The sequence below is a fragment of the Gambusia affinis genome, linkage group LG22 (genome assembly GCF_019740435.1).
Source record: "Gambusia affinis linkage group LG22, SWU_Gaff_1.0, whole genome shotgun sequence".
Taxonomy (NCBI): Eukaryota; Metazoa; Chordata; class Actinopteri; order Cyprinodontiformes; family Poeciliidae; genus Gambusia; species Gambusia affinis.
In genome coordinates, this window is record NC_057889.1 from 20,505,632 (window position 1) to 20,524,673 (window position 19,042).

A 19,042-nucleotide genomic window follows, 5' to 3' on the forward strand; every position below is an offset into this window, starting at 1 on the left:
TTTGAGTAGATTTGGAAAAATACACCTGGAAACAAATTTTTTTGTTGCAAAACAACAACAAAAACAGCTAAAGTTTTTTTTTATATCATAATTTAATGCTTATGAGATGCGCTCACCTTAAAAGGTAAGTTTTAATTATGTTATTATATTTTTGGGATTTCAATTTCAGTAATTTCCAAGATGACCCCCCTTTGCTTTCTCCCCATCCACCTCTCCCTCCCCCAAATCATAAAAATCTCACCCACGAGCCCCCCAGGGAGATTTTAGACCGGCCCTGGTAACTAAAGCAGCGTCTATCACACGCACACGAGCCCAGGCTCGTACAGTAGGTACTACTGTACACGCTGAGCTGGATGGAGAGTTGACAAATTCCACTGACAAATTCCTCTCGCTGATCTATCCCGCCTGAAACCTCGCGAAGTTTCCGACTGCGCTGAATTTTGGTGGGCAGGCAGGCTGGCAGGCAGGAAAACAGGCGCTGAGCGGAGGAAGCAGGGAGAGAGAGCCGAGTAGAGGCGAGTCCAAGAAAGGTGGAGACTCCGACTCCTGGCTAACTTCCTGCACTGTAATATTCAAGAGAGAGAACTCAGGAGGACTGGACCGCTTGCTGGGACTAGGACGGATGGATTTAAGGCTCGTTTAGCTTGTTTTTCGGCGGTAATTCGACGCACCTCATCTTCTCTGTGGCTGGTCGCTCCTACCCACCTGGACAGTAGCGCGTGAGCTGTGAGGAAGGTTCCCAACATTTGATTCTGCGGGGCGTTCCGAGAAACGGGAATGGGTGAGTTCACCAGTGATGTGGCGCTTGTGTTTTGACGCTGTCTGTTTAATTTTTATTTTATTTTATTGCTATTATTATTTTCCCTTGGCAGTTTCTAAAAGGCTATTCGAGCCTGCAGACACACCAGTAAAGCAAGTGTCAGCGTCTTGTAAAAATTTTTTATCCGCTTCTGGAAGCCGAGAGTTACAGTTAGCAAAGCCCGAAGCTAGCTGGTTAGCCTAGCCAGCTAGTTGTGTGGTTCACAGGAAAACACCACCTTCATCCCTGGATGTCGTGGTGCTTTTAGCATTTTTTAAAGCGAACTTTCTTTAAACCACTCTCGTTTGGTTTTACTGTATCCTCAAGTGAAACCTTTAAGCTACTAAAACCCCTCAGAAAAAAAACTGTTTTATTTCACACCTGACTTTTCTTAGGCAAGTCCGAAGTTTTGTGGATAACTTGGGGGCGGAGGGGCAACTTAGACGTCTTATCTGGACTACAAATTTTAACTTCCTCTTTTTGCGTTTGCCTCAAGGCTGTCAGCGTGAATAGATAAATCCACAGGCTTGACATTTAGAGCCACGAGACAGAAACGTATCTGTGATCTGTGAGCACGTCTGGAAGTGGGGATCAGGAGTTAAATGTGAGAAAGATAAACTCATGTTTTTAAACGCATAAATGCTGTTTATGGTGGATATTGGTGTTTTACAATGCCGACCGCAGCATAATCCTGAGGAAACATTTTGATTTGTCTCCATATTTTGCATCATGACCCCCACCCCCACCTGTTGCGTACTCCTGGGTGTACAGGTTGTGGTTACTGTGGCCGGGCTCTCAGAGGCTTGCCTAAGGTGTCTGCTATGTGGTGGAACAGGTTCCTGGTTTGGCTGCGTCAAGTTTTCAACTGCTGGTATGTTCCGAGTCAAAGCAAGACTTAAGGATAGAAACAACTTAAAAGAAAAATTCGGGCAGCTTCAATAAGTCTTGGTTTCTAGTTGGTTATGCTTCTGAGAATGTGCTGGTTTTTGTTTTGGTCTTGCCTGTCTCAGATAAGCTTATTGGGTTTGAACATGCTGGAGCTGTCAGTGTGTTCTCCTTCTCTTTCCTCCAACACAGCTTGCCTGGCTACATTCCACAAACAGAATCTTTTCTTCCCCTTATGAAAGTTTGCATTCGTTTTTTAAGTTGTGGTTCTTTTTACAGTTTCGGACACGTTTCCACACTTACCTAACCTACCGATAAATATTAGGATATTATTCCCCTGGATTAATGCTGCATGGTATAAGAAAATCTTGGGATGTCAGTTGTGCCAGATGCCCGTTTTCTTTTTCCTGCTCCTTATAATTTGGGCAGAAACAATTAATCAGACTAATCAGATTATGATGAATTGATTATTGAATAATCATTTACTAGTTTTATAAGCCTTTACTGCCGTATACAGACTCAAAAACACGATGTTTGTTCAGAGAACACCCTCACAACAGTAATTAAACCAAAACTCTACAAAAATATATACATAGATAGAAAAATATCCCGTCTTTGTCTGTTAATCTACCCAGAACTCAAGTGGCATAGTTTAGTTTTACCTAGTACAAATTATGTAAAATAAACAAATAAATCTCCCATTAAGCACCTTGATATTTAATTATTAATCTGGTAATCTGGTTCAGCTCTACACTGTATCAATGTTGAGCAGAAATTGTTGAGCTTTTTGCATGTTGATGATAGATTTATTATTTGTGGCATCCTTTGCTACAAATGGTCACTAAAATAAGGATCTTGTTACATTTCTAGGCAATAAAAATTTTATTTTAAAAAGGAATTGAATTATTTGTTCATTTGAGTCTTTTAATACATTTCTAATATTGTATTAAAAAGGCTTAAAGAATTAAATGGAAAATTTGCCAATGTGCCAATTGTCAGAATAATCTACTACTAAAATAATAGTTGCTGCTCTACTTCTAAAATGTACTTCAAAACCTCTGAGCGTTAGCATTTTTAGCAGCATTGTTTGTAACTATTTTGAGTTTTCGCTGCCTCAGGCTCAGTCCTACTGGCTAAATATCCATCTATGGTGGGATATAATTGGGTTGAAAATGGAACCTATGAAAGAAAATGTGCCAAAATTTCTCATGTGGAAGAGCTACAACATTTATCAGCTAAGAAATATCCAAAATGTCTCCCTTTCTCTGTTATTCACATCAATTTGACAATTTGCTGACTCAACTAGTTTCCTCGTTGCTTTGTCTCATGTAAGTTGCATCGACTTTAACTAAGTCCAAACTTTGACATTTGAAAAAGCTACCACTACAACTTTAACTAAGTTGTCTTAACTGTCTTTAGCAATTATATTAAACTAAACATTTCTTGTTAATAGAAATTTAGAAAAAGTTGACCCAATTAATTTAATTATGTATTTATGTTATTATAGAAAATTGTGTGTTGGTTCTGTACTTCAAAATCAAACCATAGGACGGTAGCTGCATACTTTCAACGGGATACAAGGTGTTTTATTTTTTTTATTTTTATTATTTTAGGCACAAATTACTATTATTAGTACTTTTCACTTTATTCTGCATTAATTTACTTTTTGCCAGTGACATGAGTGTTTTTTGACTTTTTTTTTTGTGGGCTCTTGTGTCCCTTATATGAAAGTAGGCTGACAGGAAAGGAGTAAGGAGAGGAGGGAAGACATGTAGCAAATATCGTCGGGTCCGGGAGTGTTTCTGCCAGCTGTTGCTCACAGGAGATCCACTGATAAATTGGCTTTATCGATTTATCTGCCAATATTTACTCACCACTGCTCTACAGACGCTGCAGTACCTGATGGCCCATTTACTCACCACAGACTGGGTTGATGTGGAGTTTATTTATATCATATGTTTTACAACCTGCAGGATCCTTGCAAGAAATGCTCCATCAAATCATTCTCAACCTGATTTAATAATAAAGATACAGATAAAGAACGATGCGGATTTAGGAAGTAGCTGTGCCTCTACAACAGTAGTGCAGAATCTTTTTGCTCTACTTCTTACTTTCCTTTGTTGGTTTGTTTTTGTCTCTTTTATTTGTTTCTTCCTTCCTACTCATTTGCTTGTGAAACTATTTCTTTATGCACTTTTTTTTTTATTTCATGCTGGCATGTTGAAGATGTCTAAAAGTCTTACTTGCATTACTAAGTGTGTGTGTGCAGAGAAATTGGTCTATTTTTTTTTTCTCTTGTTTTTGCAGTTTCATGTTCGTGCCTGAGCACCACTGTATGAAGCAGCAGTTTCACACCCTCCCAGTGTAAATGATACTGTTTAAATACAGTGGAACCTGCTTGATTAAAGGGGCCTAGATGTGTGAAAAGGAGGAGTTTGAGTGAAGTGTGTTACCAATCTAGTAGTTAGATTTTTCTTTGACCTACTTTTTTTTTTTTCCTCTTTCTTGGAGTCTGGGAAAAGTCCGTCATCAAATAAATCCACTGCCTTATTGTAACAAGAAACCACGTTAATCAGTCTTCATAACTGAAATGATACAATATATTAAGAGTGACTAGAATAAAACTTCTCTATTTTCAGTTAGAATAGTAATAGGAAGTGAATTCTTCTTATTAAACGCAAGCCTGTAAATATAGCCTTACTATGCAGTATACACCCCTCATAAACCATCTACACTAGCTGTGAAAATGTCTAATATGTCACCTGAAGCCTTTTCCAAATCTTCCTCATTTGGGATTTTTGTCTTATTATGAATGTGACGAGATTAGCATGCATTTCCTGTTATGGTTTTTCATTTAGTTAATTGTGAAACCTGGAACCTGCTCCCCTGTGCACTATATATATTGAAGTACATTGTTATTGTAACAAATGTGTCCAACTATAATTGAATTGCCCTTTTGAATAAAGTTTACTGAATCTGAACCTCTTTTATATTCAATTAGACATTCTCTCTTAACTATACCTGTAAAACTCATCATTCATTTCTCTATATTTTAGCCTCGTAAGTCTATTTTCTGCTCATTTCTTCAAGCATCTGTTGTCGCTGCATGTTGTTGTTGAGCAACTAACGTGAAGGGAGTTAGTTTTTATTTGTAGTCAGCTTGTCAAATTGAAATTGATATGAAACGGCAAGCAGTTCATTGGGAAACTGCTTCCTTCAACCTCCAGTGAAGGAAAACTTTAATCTCCAGATATTAAATACTTAATTATCTTTTCTGGAGCTCCAGAATGCATCAGTTTTTAATCGGTTTTATGCAAAATCGCAAACACAATTTATGCTTTGACTCCATATTTTGGTAGGTTGATACTGCATTATATGCACATTTAATTTCCCATTGAGCTCGTTAAAGTATGTTTGAATTTTAGCTATATTTTGTCCCTATTATATCCAGTTGGACATGGAGTGCAATTGATGTCCACGGAGGATGTAGTAATTAGTGATTAAGATGCTTAAGATCGGCTGAGTTGAAATGCACCGATTGGGCTTTTACTGGGCCGATAATGATTTCAGGTATTCTTGAAGTCTGACCCACCAAATTTGGATTTTGACTGATTGTAGTTCATTTTTCTAAAGGCTGTAACATAAAAGAATGTGGTACAGACTTTATGATAACGCAATATCTGTTTCTAGAGTATAACGCAATATACCAACTCTAATATTGGTATTGGCTGATATTAGACATTTTTTAACATACCTATATCAACCCAATAAATAAAACTGGCACAATATTGACTACTAATATTTATTTCCATATTATTGCCGTTTGTTTCTGGAGGAGGTTGGTCATGAGATATTTGTTTGGTCATGTGACTGTGATAGTGATGCAGCAAAGGATTGTGGGGAGTTTAACTGAAGCGGAGAAGCAGTGGTGGAGACAGTATTGTGGTTGATTTATTTCAAGATGCCAAAAGGTTAAAGAAGTGTATACAATTTTGTTATTGCCCAGAAAAAATGCTAATATCGGTAATCGATACTGACCCTAATTTTCACCTGTGTGCATCCTTATCTTTTCCTATTGAACATGGAGAACTGGAGCTCTCTCTCAGCTATCTCATAGATCAGTAGGAAGGAATGCAGTGCTGAGTTTCCTCTTTACTGACTGATCCCAGTGTTTCAGACTGGCTGCCGGGCAGGCTGCTCGCCTGCGTGGCCTCGTGTAAACCCCTCTCTCTTATCCTTCTTCCTGACTCTGTCCTCTGCAACTTCCTCCTTTCTGTCATCCACTTACATAAGGTCCTCGCTGTACTCAAGGGTGACCTGGAAGCAGAAGGCTGGGGACAGGAAATGCATCATCATCCCAACCATTATGTGTCCAACAAAAGGACAAATAGCCGTTTTCTGCTATTTGGACAGACAACTGCTATGTTCATACGCCACAAATCTGGCCTTTATTGAAGAGAAGAAGAAATATATTTTAATAATGTTTACTGTCTAGGCAAACAGACTACCTTGTGTTACATACACTCCTAACCTTGTGTACGTAAGACAGACCAGGACATCCCAACTTATAATAATGTGTGTCCTATCATAAGATGACAGAACCTGAGCTGAGTTCAACACCAACTATAAACTCATCTTAACCCATTTTGCTATCACACTGTTTCCAGTGTACTAAAACAAACTTTATACTTGTAAATAAAGAATGCTTAACCTGGTAAGGAGTTATGTAATGCCTGCTAACCCGCCAGGCTTATAATACACTGGACAAGATTTTCCCCAGAAAACCTGCTGAGCCTTGTGTTATACGATGGTTTTTATTTTTATTATTTATTTATTTAAAACATGTATAAAATCATGCAATGCAAAAGACATATTTTTTTACCACAATAATCTTGACATGCTCGAAAAGGAGTTAGAAGAAGTAAGAAACTTAGGAACTCCTACCCCATATACTCGTACAATATTTATTAACCCTTAATAAATAAAATCATTGACAAATACTAGAACTTACAAAACTTTGGAGGCTTCATATTTTGGAAAGAATAGTGTGTGGGGCCAACGGGCTGCTGCAGGGATGTGCAATTAAAACCTGGCGGTCTGCCAGGCTTATGATGCACAGAGGGTAAGCCTAATGGGGAAAATCCTAGATCAGTGTTGTGAATGAATATTATTTCACAAAACTTATTTACACAATCAGACTCTGTGCTCACACATTCTCTGGTGTACAGTGTGTGTATTTTGTGAGCCTTGCACTCTGTGCGCAAATTCACCAGAGCAATACATTTTCTACACCACTTGTCCGCCACGCCAGCATTTCACCTGCCACTATTTATTACATTTTATTTAGTTTTAAAAAATTTTGTGTGTAACATTTCCCTTGGTTACAAACTCAAAACACTCGGCAGGTCAGGTTTTTCTAAAGATCGGTGATCGGCCAGAACGCTGCAATCGGTGCACCGATGTCTGTCGAACATGTCTACACATTTGACAGAAATATATAAAATATACAGAAATAAATATAGGAAAAAAAACTTAAATAATCTTTATTGATCTTGAATGTCTTGTGTTTATATATATATATATATATATATATATATATATGTATGTATTCAGTTATATAAATCCTTTTTTATCCATCTCTCCCCATCCTTCAATCTTTATCTAGTGTGTCTTTCATTCTAACTGTACTGCATACCCCGGTAAAACCTCATATTTGGTGACTGAAAAAGCAATCAAAAGCTGTTTTTTCTGTTCTCACCACATTCACCAGTCCTGCTCATGTGTTTTGAGACGGTATGTTCAGTGACAGGCTGATCTCGGGTCACTGTTCCCACAGAGGAGTGACTCCTTTGCCTTGAGCCACCTCCCTTCTGCTCTCAGGGCTCAGCTGTCACAGATATGTCAGGAATCCTCACAAGGCCACTCCTAAAGCCGAGGTGTGAAGCCACTCTGCTGTTGGCTTCGAAAACTCCAGACTGGACAGGAAGCAGCTCTGCATCTTGATTTGTGTAGAGATTCCTCACTGACAGAGCGAAATCAGACGCACATGGCTCCGTCTGTGTCATTCATCCCTCAGTCATTTCCTGTCTCTTCCGAGCTGGATGGCTTCAGAAGAAGACACTTCATAACAGTTTTCATATGACATGCGTCAGGTCATGCCTCTTGCTGTACTGAAGGCATTTTTCAGAGAGATTATCATAAAATGAATCATTATTTTTAGAAATGTGTGATGAATGACTATTTTGTCTCGGATTACAACAAGCTAAATATTTCTCTGCTAGCCCTCATTCATCTGATTCCCAACCATACGGCCAGAGTAAGCAGCCCTCATAGTCTTTTGTGTTCAGGATAAATGTCCCATTAGAGCCTGTATGGTTGTTCCTCGGACAGCGGCCAAACATGGATGAATGAAGTCGTTCTCCAGCATGCGTGGAGCTAAACGCAGCTTGTGGGCCCCGTCATGATCTGAGGCTGGAAAAAGTTCAGTCCAGGTTACCGAGCTCCCGCAAACTCCGTTTGAACTACAGATGCACCGGTCCGTATCTGTCCCGATATTGAGAAAGATTCTCTAGATTGGTGACAGAACTGTAAGGATAACTATGTCACATCCCTTTTTCTCCCCTCTTCCCAAGTTATTCTGAAAATTGGTGTTTCTTAAAGAGTTCATCTGTCTGCTAACCGATGGTGTGTGACTAGAGTGCGTTCTACAGTTAATATATTTGAGACCTGCAGGATGCAGGTCTCAAATATATTAACTGCTTTTGAAGGTATAGGATCCTTCAAAAGCTCAGTTTCAAGATCGCCTGGATCTCTCTTGTCTTTCTGTACTTGCATTAACAGATTCTGTCAAATTACAGCTCACAGCAGTGGCTAAGCAGTTTATTTATATAAAGCCCGGGTGGAGCCGCTTCATGTGTTTAGACTGTCTCACAGGGGTGTGAGGCTTGTGTATCTCCAGATGTTTACCTGAGTGTTTGGAGGTTGTAGTGAGGCTCGATTTTAAAACTCACCTCTGTGGAAGAAAGAATCGCTTCCAACGTCACATCATTCTTCATTGTCTATGTCATCTTCTAACACTTGGTCCAATTTGGTTTCCATCAGTCCACACAATGTTTCCCAAAAGTCTTAGATATTCTCAAGATGATTCTGCCAAATGTGAAGTGTTCTTTTTTTTTTTTTAGGTGATTAGAGGCTTTCAATTTGGTGAAATTACTTTTTCACTCAGGTCAGGTTGGTGTAGACCCACTGGTATTTTTTTCCTGTAATGTCTGCGGATGAGTTCTGAAAAGTTGCTTGCCACAGGAAATAGAAATGAGACAAGTTACTCTGCTACTTAAAATCTTCTGCAAAGACATTTTATTGAGACAGGAACTTATGTCTACATGTGAGAACTTATTTAAATAAATGTTACTGCAACACTTTTGCTTCATGCAATTTTGTAATAAAATTGCATGAAGCACCAAGTTTCCTCCATTCAGTAGTAACGTTCACACTGAAGAGTGTTACCAGTGCCACCTGGTGGTTCTTGGTTGTGATGTGTTGACTTAACGAGAAAAATGCTTTCATGTTTTAGCTTCTGAATATCAGCCAGTTCCAGTCATCGGCCAAATTTTTTTTTAAGTGTCTCCTCAGAAAAACCGCCACTGTCCAAGTTGTTGTTCTGGTCTGGTGTGACTGGTTGTTCCTGGTCGGCTGTAATGGAGCAGAGATCTGCTGCCTGCAGCCACCTCTGAAAGCTGCTCTGAGTTCAGCGCATAGGGGCCAGTTTCTCCTTGGACTTAGGCCCAGGCTGCCGTGGTGTCGGTGCCAGGGTTAGTGATGTCAGAGGGAGGCCCCACACACACACACACACACACGCACGCACACACACACATACTCTACTGAAGCTGAGCCAAGTTTAACAGCAGGTAATGTTGTGTTAGTGAATGACTATTCCAGATGAGTGTGTGTGTGTGTGTGTGTGTGCGCGTGTGCCTTGCAGGGCTAATAGGAGTGTTACCTTTATCTGTGTTTGGTGTGAGGCCAGCTCTCTGCAGGGTGCTCAGTAAACAGCCAATCACACGGCCTGCTGTAGCAACTTCATCAAGGCTGTGCGGTGTGTCATGCTACGTGATTATTAATGGTGCATGGAGATTGTTGTCATGTTGAAGGTGGTCAGAGAGGGACTGTAAAGGAATAATCCAGCATGTTTCTTCTCTACTTGATTCCACAGCAGATGAGAGGATTGATCCAGCAGGGGTTTTGTGTTGCATGGGGTTGCACCAATTAAACCCACAACCATAAGCAGTAAACCAGATAATCGCGTGGCAGATTAAAATGAGCTCCATAAATTTAATTTGCATCACTTAATCTTGAAAGAGAATCTTGAAAAGCTGCCATTTTGAAAAACTTGGTGTTCTTGCCTGTTTTTTTTTTCTCTCTGAGCCCAGTGATTGATAGGTTTTAAAAGGCAAATTTGTTTTGTTGAGACATTATAATCCATTTTATGTACTATTGTTTTGGTTGTTTTATTTATTTTTGGATATTTGAAATGTCTTCTTCTACTCCCAGTGTTAAATGAAATTAAAGTTCAGATGTACTTCTGTTACTCTGCCTTCAATTCTCTGCTGTACTGAAACACTGTCTGTGATATTTTTACGATTAAAAACGATGAGGGTTAACCCTAACCCTCTTGCGTATCCCCTAAATTATTGCACACTTGTATTTTAAAACATGAAATTCAGCAAATAAATTTTGCACAGTCAGTCAGCCGGCTTTCTGCTTTCTTCCCTAGGAACAATAAACGATACGTGCTTTGACGCTCAGATATTCTATAAATTCAACTTCAGTAACTAAAATAGTCAAGATTATTATTGCTATTTTGTCCCAAATCAAGCCGTCATACTTTAAAGGCAGACAGAATGGAAGTGTATTCTTGCTTGTGGCGTCCTACAATAAACACAATTGATTTAGAAATGTTTCAGATGAAGCAATTGCTGTTTTTTTGTAATTTTTTATCAGTACTTCAGTACAGGAACTGTGCAGTACGTTTCCAACCACATTGAAAAATTAATTTTGTGACTCCGTTTGTATTTATTAGCGTTGCATTGTGATGATTTAAGGGTCTTGATTCACATTTCTTGTTGTTTTGCTTTGCTTATTTTTTTTCCCTTTCTCTCTCTCTCCATCCCTGTCTGGAGCAGAGGTCTTAGCGGAGTTCGAATACGACGCGCTCCACGATGACGAGCTGACCCTGCGGCCGGGTGACATCATCAAGAATGTGCGCTATATCGAGGAGGAGGGCTGGATGGAGGGGGAGCTCAATGGGAGGAGAGGGGTCTTCCCAGACAACTTTGTTAAGGTGGGAGACCATCGATGGGTCTTATATTGATCTCTTGAATTTTATCAGAGTAACTTCATGTGTGGCCTATTTACAGGTTAGGTAGATCACTCAGGTTGTTGGTGTGAGGCTACAAAGCAAACAAAAACACTAACATCATGCAGGGGTTGGCAATAATACCAAAAAATACTCCAATGTTTGTTTGTAAATATCACTAATATCGCAGACAGCATTCCACGTTTTCTGCTTTTTCAAACAAATATGTAACTACAAGTCCCCCCCCCACTTTTCTTAGAATCGGTCACCTGAATGAAAAAATCTATTCCTTTATAAATGCATACAAAATCACACAATACTTTTAGTGCATCAAAGGAAGACATGAATTACCAAGTGTAAATAAAATACTTATATGCACAAATGAAGCAGGTTTGGTTTTACAAGATGTGTTTTTTATGAACTCAAACTTTATGTGCAAAAGAAAGAATCATGTTTTTAAGTCAAAAGAAAATCTTTCTTTTAAAAAATGCTCGACACCAAAATGTATCGCATGGGGAAAAAAAGCTGCATAAAGTGAAAGCTTGTGCTCACTTCCTAAACTTTGCTCATTTTTATTTCTTCTATCTGTCACAGACATCTCCACTGAATATAATGATGATAATGACTATTTTGGGTTTTAGCTTTCATTTTCCTGCAGCCCCTACCCCAAAGGCATGAATTTACACTCTGCACAGTACTAAATACTAAATATAATAAACTGTGACATGATTAACTAACCTTTAATTATTTTACAGTTAAAACAAGCTGCAGGAAATCAGCTCTAGTTCTTCAGCTGCTTTGTGCCTTTCAGCCATTTGGTATTATTAACAGTTTGTGTTATGAGTCAGCATTTCGCCGTGGGCCGCTCCTCATCTTTCCTCGTCTCTCCTTCTTGCTCCTTCGATCCTTTAATCCTCACGGCGAGATAGGTAATCCGCTAAGCAGCCTGCCGCAGCCGGCGGGCCTGGATGCGTAATCCTGTAAGGAGCGAGCAGTTGAACTTTACCCCCAACAACATGACAGCAGGTTAGCATGCTGTGTCGTCGCAGTGAGCGATAAGAGGCAGGAAGCATGTTGGAATGGGACACGGTAAGGCTGCCAGCTGACGGCTAAATGCTAAAATCAGGATTGGAAGGATGGAAATGTGGAATCTGATGTTTGTGTGTGAGGACACAGAGAGCTGGGAGGGTTGATGTTTTATTTACTTGCTCACGTCGCTGTCAGGTCTGTTGGATTTACGACCATCCACTTTCCTGTCAGAGTTTAGTTCATCTCAGAGGAGCAAGGGACCGTCATTGAGTAAATCTGATGGTTTCTGTTCACTTCGTGTTTTTGGTTTTTCATAGTCAGGCAGATGTATTTTAGTAGCTATAATTTGACTGAAATCTTTTCAGCTGTTCACACCAGATGTTTCTACTTGATCTAAACTTAGTAAATATATAAATGACTTTGAGAACCTGCTATGTGTAAACAAAGTAACAGTAATGACTTTCTTGTTTCTTTAGCATAGCTATCTTTTAATATTTCACTTTATTACCCATCAGCTGACACATACACACCCATGGAGACAAATACTCAGAGCTGTGTTGTATGCCTGTTCATTCCTCAGCCCCTGTAAGCCATGATGAAATGACTATTTAAACATTTACAAGCGCCTTAATGAAGTTTTTCTTCACCGTTTGCTGTTTAGGTTTTAGTGAGACCAGCACAAAGTAGTTCATGATGGTAAAGTAGAATGAGACAAAATAATCCCAACACACTTTGTTTGCCATTCCTGTTGTTTCATTTCCAGGCTCTTAGGCTTAATTTCCCCAACTACATTGGAATTTGTTGGGAAAATTCCAACTCTCCACAGATTTTAGGATGGATGGATGTAACAGAATTGCCTACACACAGCCTAAACAACTTTTTTGAGAATGTCATTTTTTCCTCATCTCAACTTTTCATAGAAAGGAAAGAAATTCTTGTCTGTTTTAATGACAGTTAATGAAATAAAATCTTTTTTTTTCTTGTCACATTTAAGTAATTAACACCCTGCGTGTGTTTAGGGTGTGGTGCCAGCACAGGCTTGTTCTTGTGAGCAGACTGTTGCTCCCAGCTCAAAATGCAGAGCTGGCGGTTTGTAGCTTTGTGACTGGAGCTCAGAGCCTCCAGCAGCAACAGGTCCTCCGCTCTCTGTCTGGAGAGAAACCTGCTAATTCTGGTCTCATCTTAATGTTTCCTGTGGTTTCACACTCAGATGGATTTCCTCTCCACTGGAACTTTCATGTCAGCATTTGTAAACCAGGAAGTAGGCCACGAATGAGGTCACCATGCGCACACACCTATACAACACACATTTACAGAGTCCACAGCCTTTATGGATCAGCACATTTTTTTTCTTTCCTTCATTGTTTTTGTGTTGCGAATAAATAAAGAAAAGATGCGGTAAATCTATTGTGTCATATTTTACGACTCAGGTTTTTGAGGTGGGCAGTTTGCCAAACAATCTTAAAAGTTTAGAATGAGATTCATTGGTTGATGCAGCTTCCTGTCTATGAACTGTTGTACTGAGCAAAACATTTATCTATTTGGTAACTTTCTGGGTGAACATAAGAAACGCACATTTTCAATTCTGTGACTGATTTTTGATCTCTGATTTCCGTAAAACTTTTACCTGCTGTTTGATATTTTATTAGCATCACCTGCTACATAGCTACTGTAATCTCCAGACTTTAAGACACTACTTTATTCAACACTTTGATTTGGCTACTGAGCGGCTTTTCACCAATGTGTTTCCAAAGGCAGCGTGATGATGAAGGATACTGTTGGATGTCACCCAGAAAACCCATAATTTTTTTACTCCTTTTAGCAAAGGTTTTGATGAGATTTACCGTAAAAATTAATTTTCTCATTTTTAGTTAGCTTCACTGCACAGTTTCATCTAGATTATGGAAAAAGCATCAGCTGCCAAGTAAACAGTAAACTAACCAATAAAATTTTTGCTTAGGGTGTGTGTAATTTTTCTCTCTCCATAAGTTAATAATAGATGGTGGGGGAAGGGGGAATAAAAAGTCAATTATAATAAAAAATGTTCTCAAAAACTAGAAAGGAATCCCTCGAAAGTACGTTCAACATGGACATCTACAGCCTACAGACGAGTGCTCTGTGTGTGTGAAATTAATTTTCTTTCCAAAGTTAATTTTTGTAGCTCAATGGTTGTAATAGAAATTACAGTAGGTGCTATTTGTTCTCACATATTCATAAGATGCAAAGCAGAACTGCGTTTAACACCTGATGGTGTATGATGTTTACTATATCCTAGCTGCTAATTTTAAATTGTGCGGTAACTGAAAATTGCTTTATTGGTAGTTTTAGTTTCAGACTGTAAGACTAAGCCTACTAAAACATTCCGACTAGAATTCTGTTTATTGTAGCGCCCGCCATTTCTTCCCTCCTAAGTTAATATGTGAAGCTGCAGAAAATGGAGGGGAGCCAAGGTGAAGCGTCTGAACTGGAGTATAAATCTGCAATTCAAAGATTGTTCCACACAGATTCCACATTGGCAACTTAGTAGCTTGTCAGCAGCGTCTTATAATTTCCAATCTTACTGCTTACTCAGATCTCCTCCACTGTATCGCTCCACCCAAACATTAGTCTGACATCAGGCTGAATAATGTAACATCTGACTTTGTTGCTCCTGCAACCGCAAAGATCATCTGTGATGCACACTGCAGTTTTATATTGGGTGGAGATTTAAGTTTATTTACTGACTTTCGGTCATTAATACAGCGATGTGATAGCAGCACCTGTTTCCCTGGTTTGACCACATGTCTCTGAGCTCGGTGGGGAAACCCTGATTCCATTCCTGATTCTCTGTGCGATTTGGACGTTTTGTTCGGGAGTTTCCCAGAATCAGCCTCTTTGACAGCTGCTTTACAGCCAGACTCCCTGACTTGCCTGGAATCAGCAGCAGGCCAGGCGCTCCATTTAGACACGAGCGTCGCGGCTGCAGCAGCTACCACAGGTCGCATTTCGCTTCTCCTCACCAGGCCTGGTTTACACGTCCTCTTTCTATGGAAGCCAGTTGATGTGTCTGTGCACAGTTCCTATATGGAACGTTCCCCCCTGACCACATTGATGACCACAGCCTGTTTTTGATGCGTTCATTTGCATTGTAGAGAAAACTGCTGATTCCCCCCCCTCCCCCTCCAATATATGGAAAATGTTGCTTGAAGTTAAAGTGTTAGACACTTATTTTTCATGTTCTTTTTCATTAGGAGCTGAAAAAGGATCCCAAAGAGGTCAAGGAAACCAGAAATGAGCCAAAGGAGGAGCCCGGCCAGCCTCAGGGCAGAGAGAGCAGCGTGGCCAACCTGGTCAAGAGGATAAGCGTCATCGGCATCCCCACCGGGGGATTCCAGCCCATGCCCCCCTCAGCATCAAAGAGTAAGAGACGGGATTTCTCCTTCCACAACATTCCCTTTCAGTTGTGCTCAAACTAATTTTAACAGTGGTGATTATGTAATATTACATTTTTGACCTATATAAAATAGCGATCTTCTTAGTCCTCTCTTGCATCTTAACAGAAACTGAGCTGTTTATAGATTTATATCAAGAGTGAATACATATTTCATATATCAAAACATCAGTAATTTTCTCAGCTTTAAATTAAGCCACATTTATAGAAATGGGGTAAGAAATAAAGGCGCTACCATCATTTTTGTGACAAATTCCTGCTCATCCCTCATTGGAACAGTCTGGTTCTGTGGACATGACTCACTGCATAGTAATTGCGCATACGGGAGCGTCGTTAGCGTTAGCGGCTAATAGGCAACGTTCAAACCATTAGTGTATATTAATAGAGAAATCGTACAACCGCTAAAATATGACACCCCTCCGCTTTTGATTACATTTTGTGAAGAAGGAAGTTGTCTTCTTCAGACTTTTTATGTTGATTCCTTCAATAGTTCATGGTGCAGCGCCACCACAGGCGACGGGCAGATCAGGTTTTTCAGTGAGTTGGGATCGTTTGACACAGGGTGGAGTGACACTTTGAACCACAGCAGCTGAAAGTGTAACAAATGTTGCAGTTTTGGCCCCCAATCCAACCTAGTCTACCAAACTATGAGATGTGGAAACACCTCAGTGGTTAATATTCAAAAGCAACAGTGCTTTGCTTTTAAATATTAATCGTCATGATTACTACTGATATAATAATCTTCATCTTAGTGTTGTCATTGGTGGATATTACTGACCAGCTCACCTAACTGCTGGGTATTTTTGTTTCCAATCTTATTTTGTCAAAACTTTTGGTTGTGCTAGTTAGTTCTGTTAAGGAAGCTACTTCAATGTGATGTAGGTGCTACGTTTACATGCCAAATATGTGCAAACCCTCCACAATTTCAAATTTGCTGCATCACGTTACTGAGGCGTTAGAGCGACAAACCCCACCTACCTGGGAGCGGCTGCATATGCTGCGTGTCAGGGAAATTGTAAATGAGGTTTATTCAAAGACCAGTCACATGAAAAATGGACAGCAATTTTTAATTTATTTTTTTAATTAATTTTTTTAAAGGGTATTCAAAAGATAGCATGGCTAAGTTGATTAATTCTAGTCGAATTATGTAAGTTTGAACCTGAGAACATCTCTTGTTATCTCATTAATTAAATTTGACCTCATGATGTTCTGTTGGTATGTGTGTGAGCTTGCATGTTCAGTCATGCTTCCAGCTGTGTGTGTGAGCTGCATACCTCCCATGTGTCCAGTCTTGCTCAGTAATAGCATAACGGATACAGTTTCCATCTGATGCTCTTACTGCAGTCTAAGAGTTTTGGTTCTCAGAGAGCGCTCAGCTTCTCAAAGCTGAAAACATGAAGTGAAACCTGAACTTCTCGAGCTAAATGCTAAATCTGTTATTTACAGTCTATTTACCGTCATGAAGTGATGAGTGTCTTAATGCAAGCCTCATAGAGCAGAATGTTCCTGTTGTTGTAAGTGTGAAAGGAAGAAAGATCTGATCTGTCTCCTGCTTAAACTGACAGGAGTTTCAGCTGGATTCTCTGTTTATTATGTGCCTGAAATGGCAATTATGTTGTTTTTCCTGTAAGATAAGAGTTTTAACACAGGCAAATATCTGATCTGCCTGAAAACCTTTGCTATTAGAGATGCATTGGTCAGAATTTAGTGACCAGGTTTGGGATCTCTGGGTTTTGTAAAGTTCTGTCTCTATTGCAAACTGTATAATAAAAAGCATTTCTATGATGAGCAGGTGCTTCTTAAAGTGATAGGCCATTTTCAAGGTGTCAAATTGCAAAGTAGATTTATTTTAAGTTATGTTTGTTACATGCAGCATTTTTATAACAACTGAAGGTAAAATTGTTACTTGTTTGTGTTATAAAATGGTACTGTGTGCGTCTAAAATACATATGTTTGTGTGTGTGTTCCCAGAGAATATAGATCCTTATCTCAACTCTGACACATCCAAAATGGTGAAAACGTTTATAAGTCCAGCATGTTTCATACTAAACAGAGAGGAAAGCTTTGACTCCTTTCAAACATGTCTCAGCATAACATGAAATACAGTTTCCATTTTAAATAATCTTTGTGTTTCTTCTGGCTTCATTTGAGACACATTGCCATCTAAGTTGCTAACTTTGACTTTCCTCATTGTAACACAATCAGAACCAGAGAGTGCTGTAGGAACGCGTCTTAGTGCTACTGCAGAAGCTAACATTTACAGTCGTCATTATTGTCGCTCTTAGAGGTACAACCAAAAAAAAAGTCCCTGAATAGGTGACTTTTCTCTGAATAATTTGAAGCTAGATGTCTTTGAAAACTCAGAAAATTAATGAATCCATAGATACACAGTTATTAATCATAATATTAACACAAAAAATGACTTTGTTTTGTTGTTTCTGCACCTTAACTACCCATAACTATTTTTTTTTTATTTTGTTTTTGGGATTAGAAGTGTTTTCCAATAGGTATTGGTTTTATAAAAACATTTTGTTGAATTCAGATGGTTGGCAGCTCACAGTCCAAATTAGCTATAAAGCTAATGTTAGCTTAAATGCTTTCAATTCAAATTCAAAAATACTTTTGAAGTTAAATGTCATATCATGTTGGCTTCCACTAAAATAATGAGTCACAATATCTTGATCCATTTAGTAAGTCAACTTGAGTTTTTTTTAGTCCAAATAAGCCAAAAAGTTAATGTTGGTTTATATGCTATAGTTATGCTTCATACAGCCAGAGTGAATTCTGGTCGGTTTCTTATTCAATGGGCTTTAAACAATATCAGCAAAACTTTTTTGCTGTTTTGAAAATTAAACTTTTCTCTCACTTATTTATTGTACATCAATATTAATTTAATTTAATCATGGTGATTCATTGTAAGAGTTGGATAAAAATGTATTCATGGCTGCTACCCTGAGCACATTCTGTTTTTATGCTGTAAGTTTGATGTGATTCACAGCGAAAATTTCCACTGCGAATCTACCGAGTTACAAATTTTCCACAGTTTTTTGTTGTTGTTGTTGTTATTTTTTTCTTAAATGTAGATGTTTTTCTGGTTTTCCGTCTGTGAATTACATCTGATGTTTCTTAAACACAGGCTGGGTGTGTCTCCCACAGCGCAATCTGAGTGGGTCCCCCAGCAGGTTTTGCGCCTTTCTTTGCTTACTCACCTATTGGTTGCAAGACCGTGACATTTGAAAGTGAGCACAGATCCACAGACACTCATGGACGCTTTTTGATATAAACATACTTTTTTTTGTTTTGTTTGTTTTGTCTTTTTTTTTTTTTTCTCTTCCTCGTCCCCAACAGAGCCGAAAAAGAGGCAGTGCAAGGTACTGTTTGATTATCAGCCGGTAAACGAAGATGAACTGGAGCTGAAAGTCGGAGACGTCGTCGACATCCTAGAAGAGGTAATTTAAACGTTTCAGTCTTGTATTCTGCTCACGGTTGGAATCTTACCAGCTCCTTTTAAATGTGGGTCTGCTGAACCAAGAATGCCTCATTG

At 39.1% G+C, this 19,042-nt stretch overlaps 1 protein-coding gene across 4 annotated transcripts in view; it reads left to right on the forward strand.

Moving 5' to 3' along the window:
- The first annotated feature begins 377 nt into the window (after positions 1 to 377).
- LOC122825102 (CD2-associated protein) overlaps positions 378 to 19,042 on the forward strand; it is a 50,775-nt gene continuing 32,110 nt past the window's right edge. The window contains exons 1-4 of one of the 4 annotated variants that reach the window (XM_044106183.1): positions 378 to 781; positions 10,867 to 11,024; positions 15,299 to 15,467; positions 18,847 to 18,947. In XM_044106183.1, the coding sequence (XP_043962118.1) occupies positions 778 to 781; positions 10,867 to 11,024; positions 15,299 to 15,467; positions 18,847 to 18,947 (432 nt within the window). In that variant the 5' untranslated portion in view covers positions 378 to 777. Of the gene's footprint in view, positions 782 to 10,866; positions 11,025 to 12,095; positions 12,129 to 15,298; positions 15,468 to 18,846; positions 18,948 to 19,042 lie in introns of those variants that run through there. The other 3 variants (XM_044106182.1, XM_044106184.1, XM_044106185.1) reach the window with 3 other exon arrangements.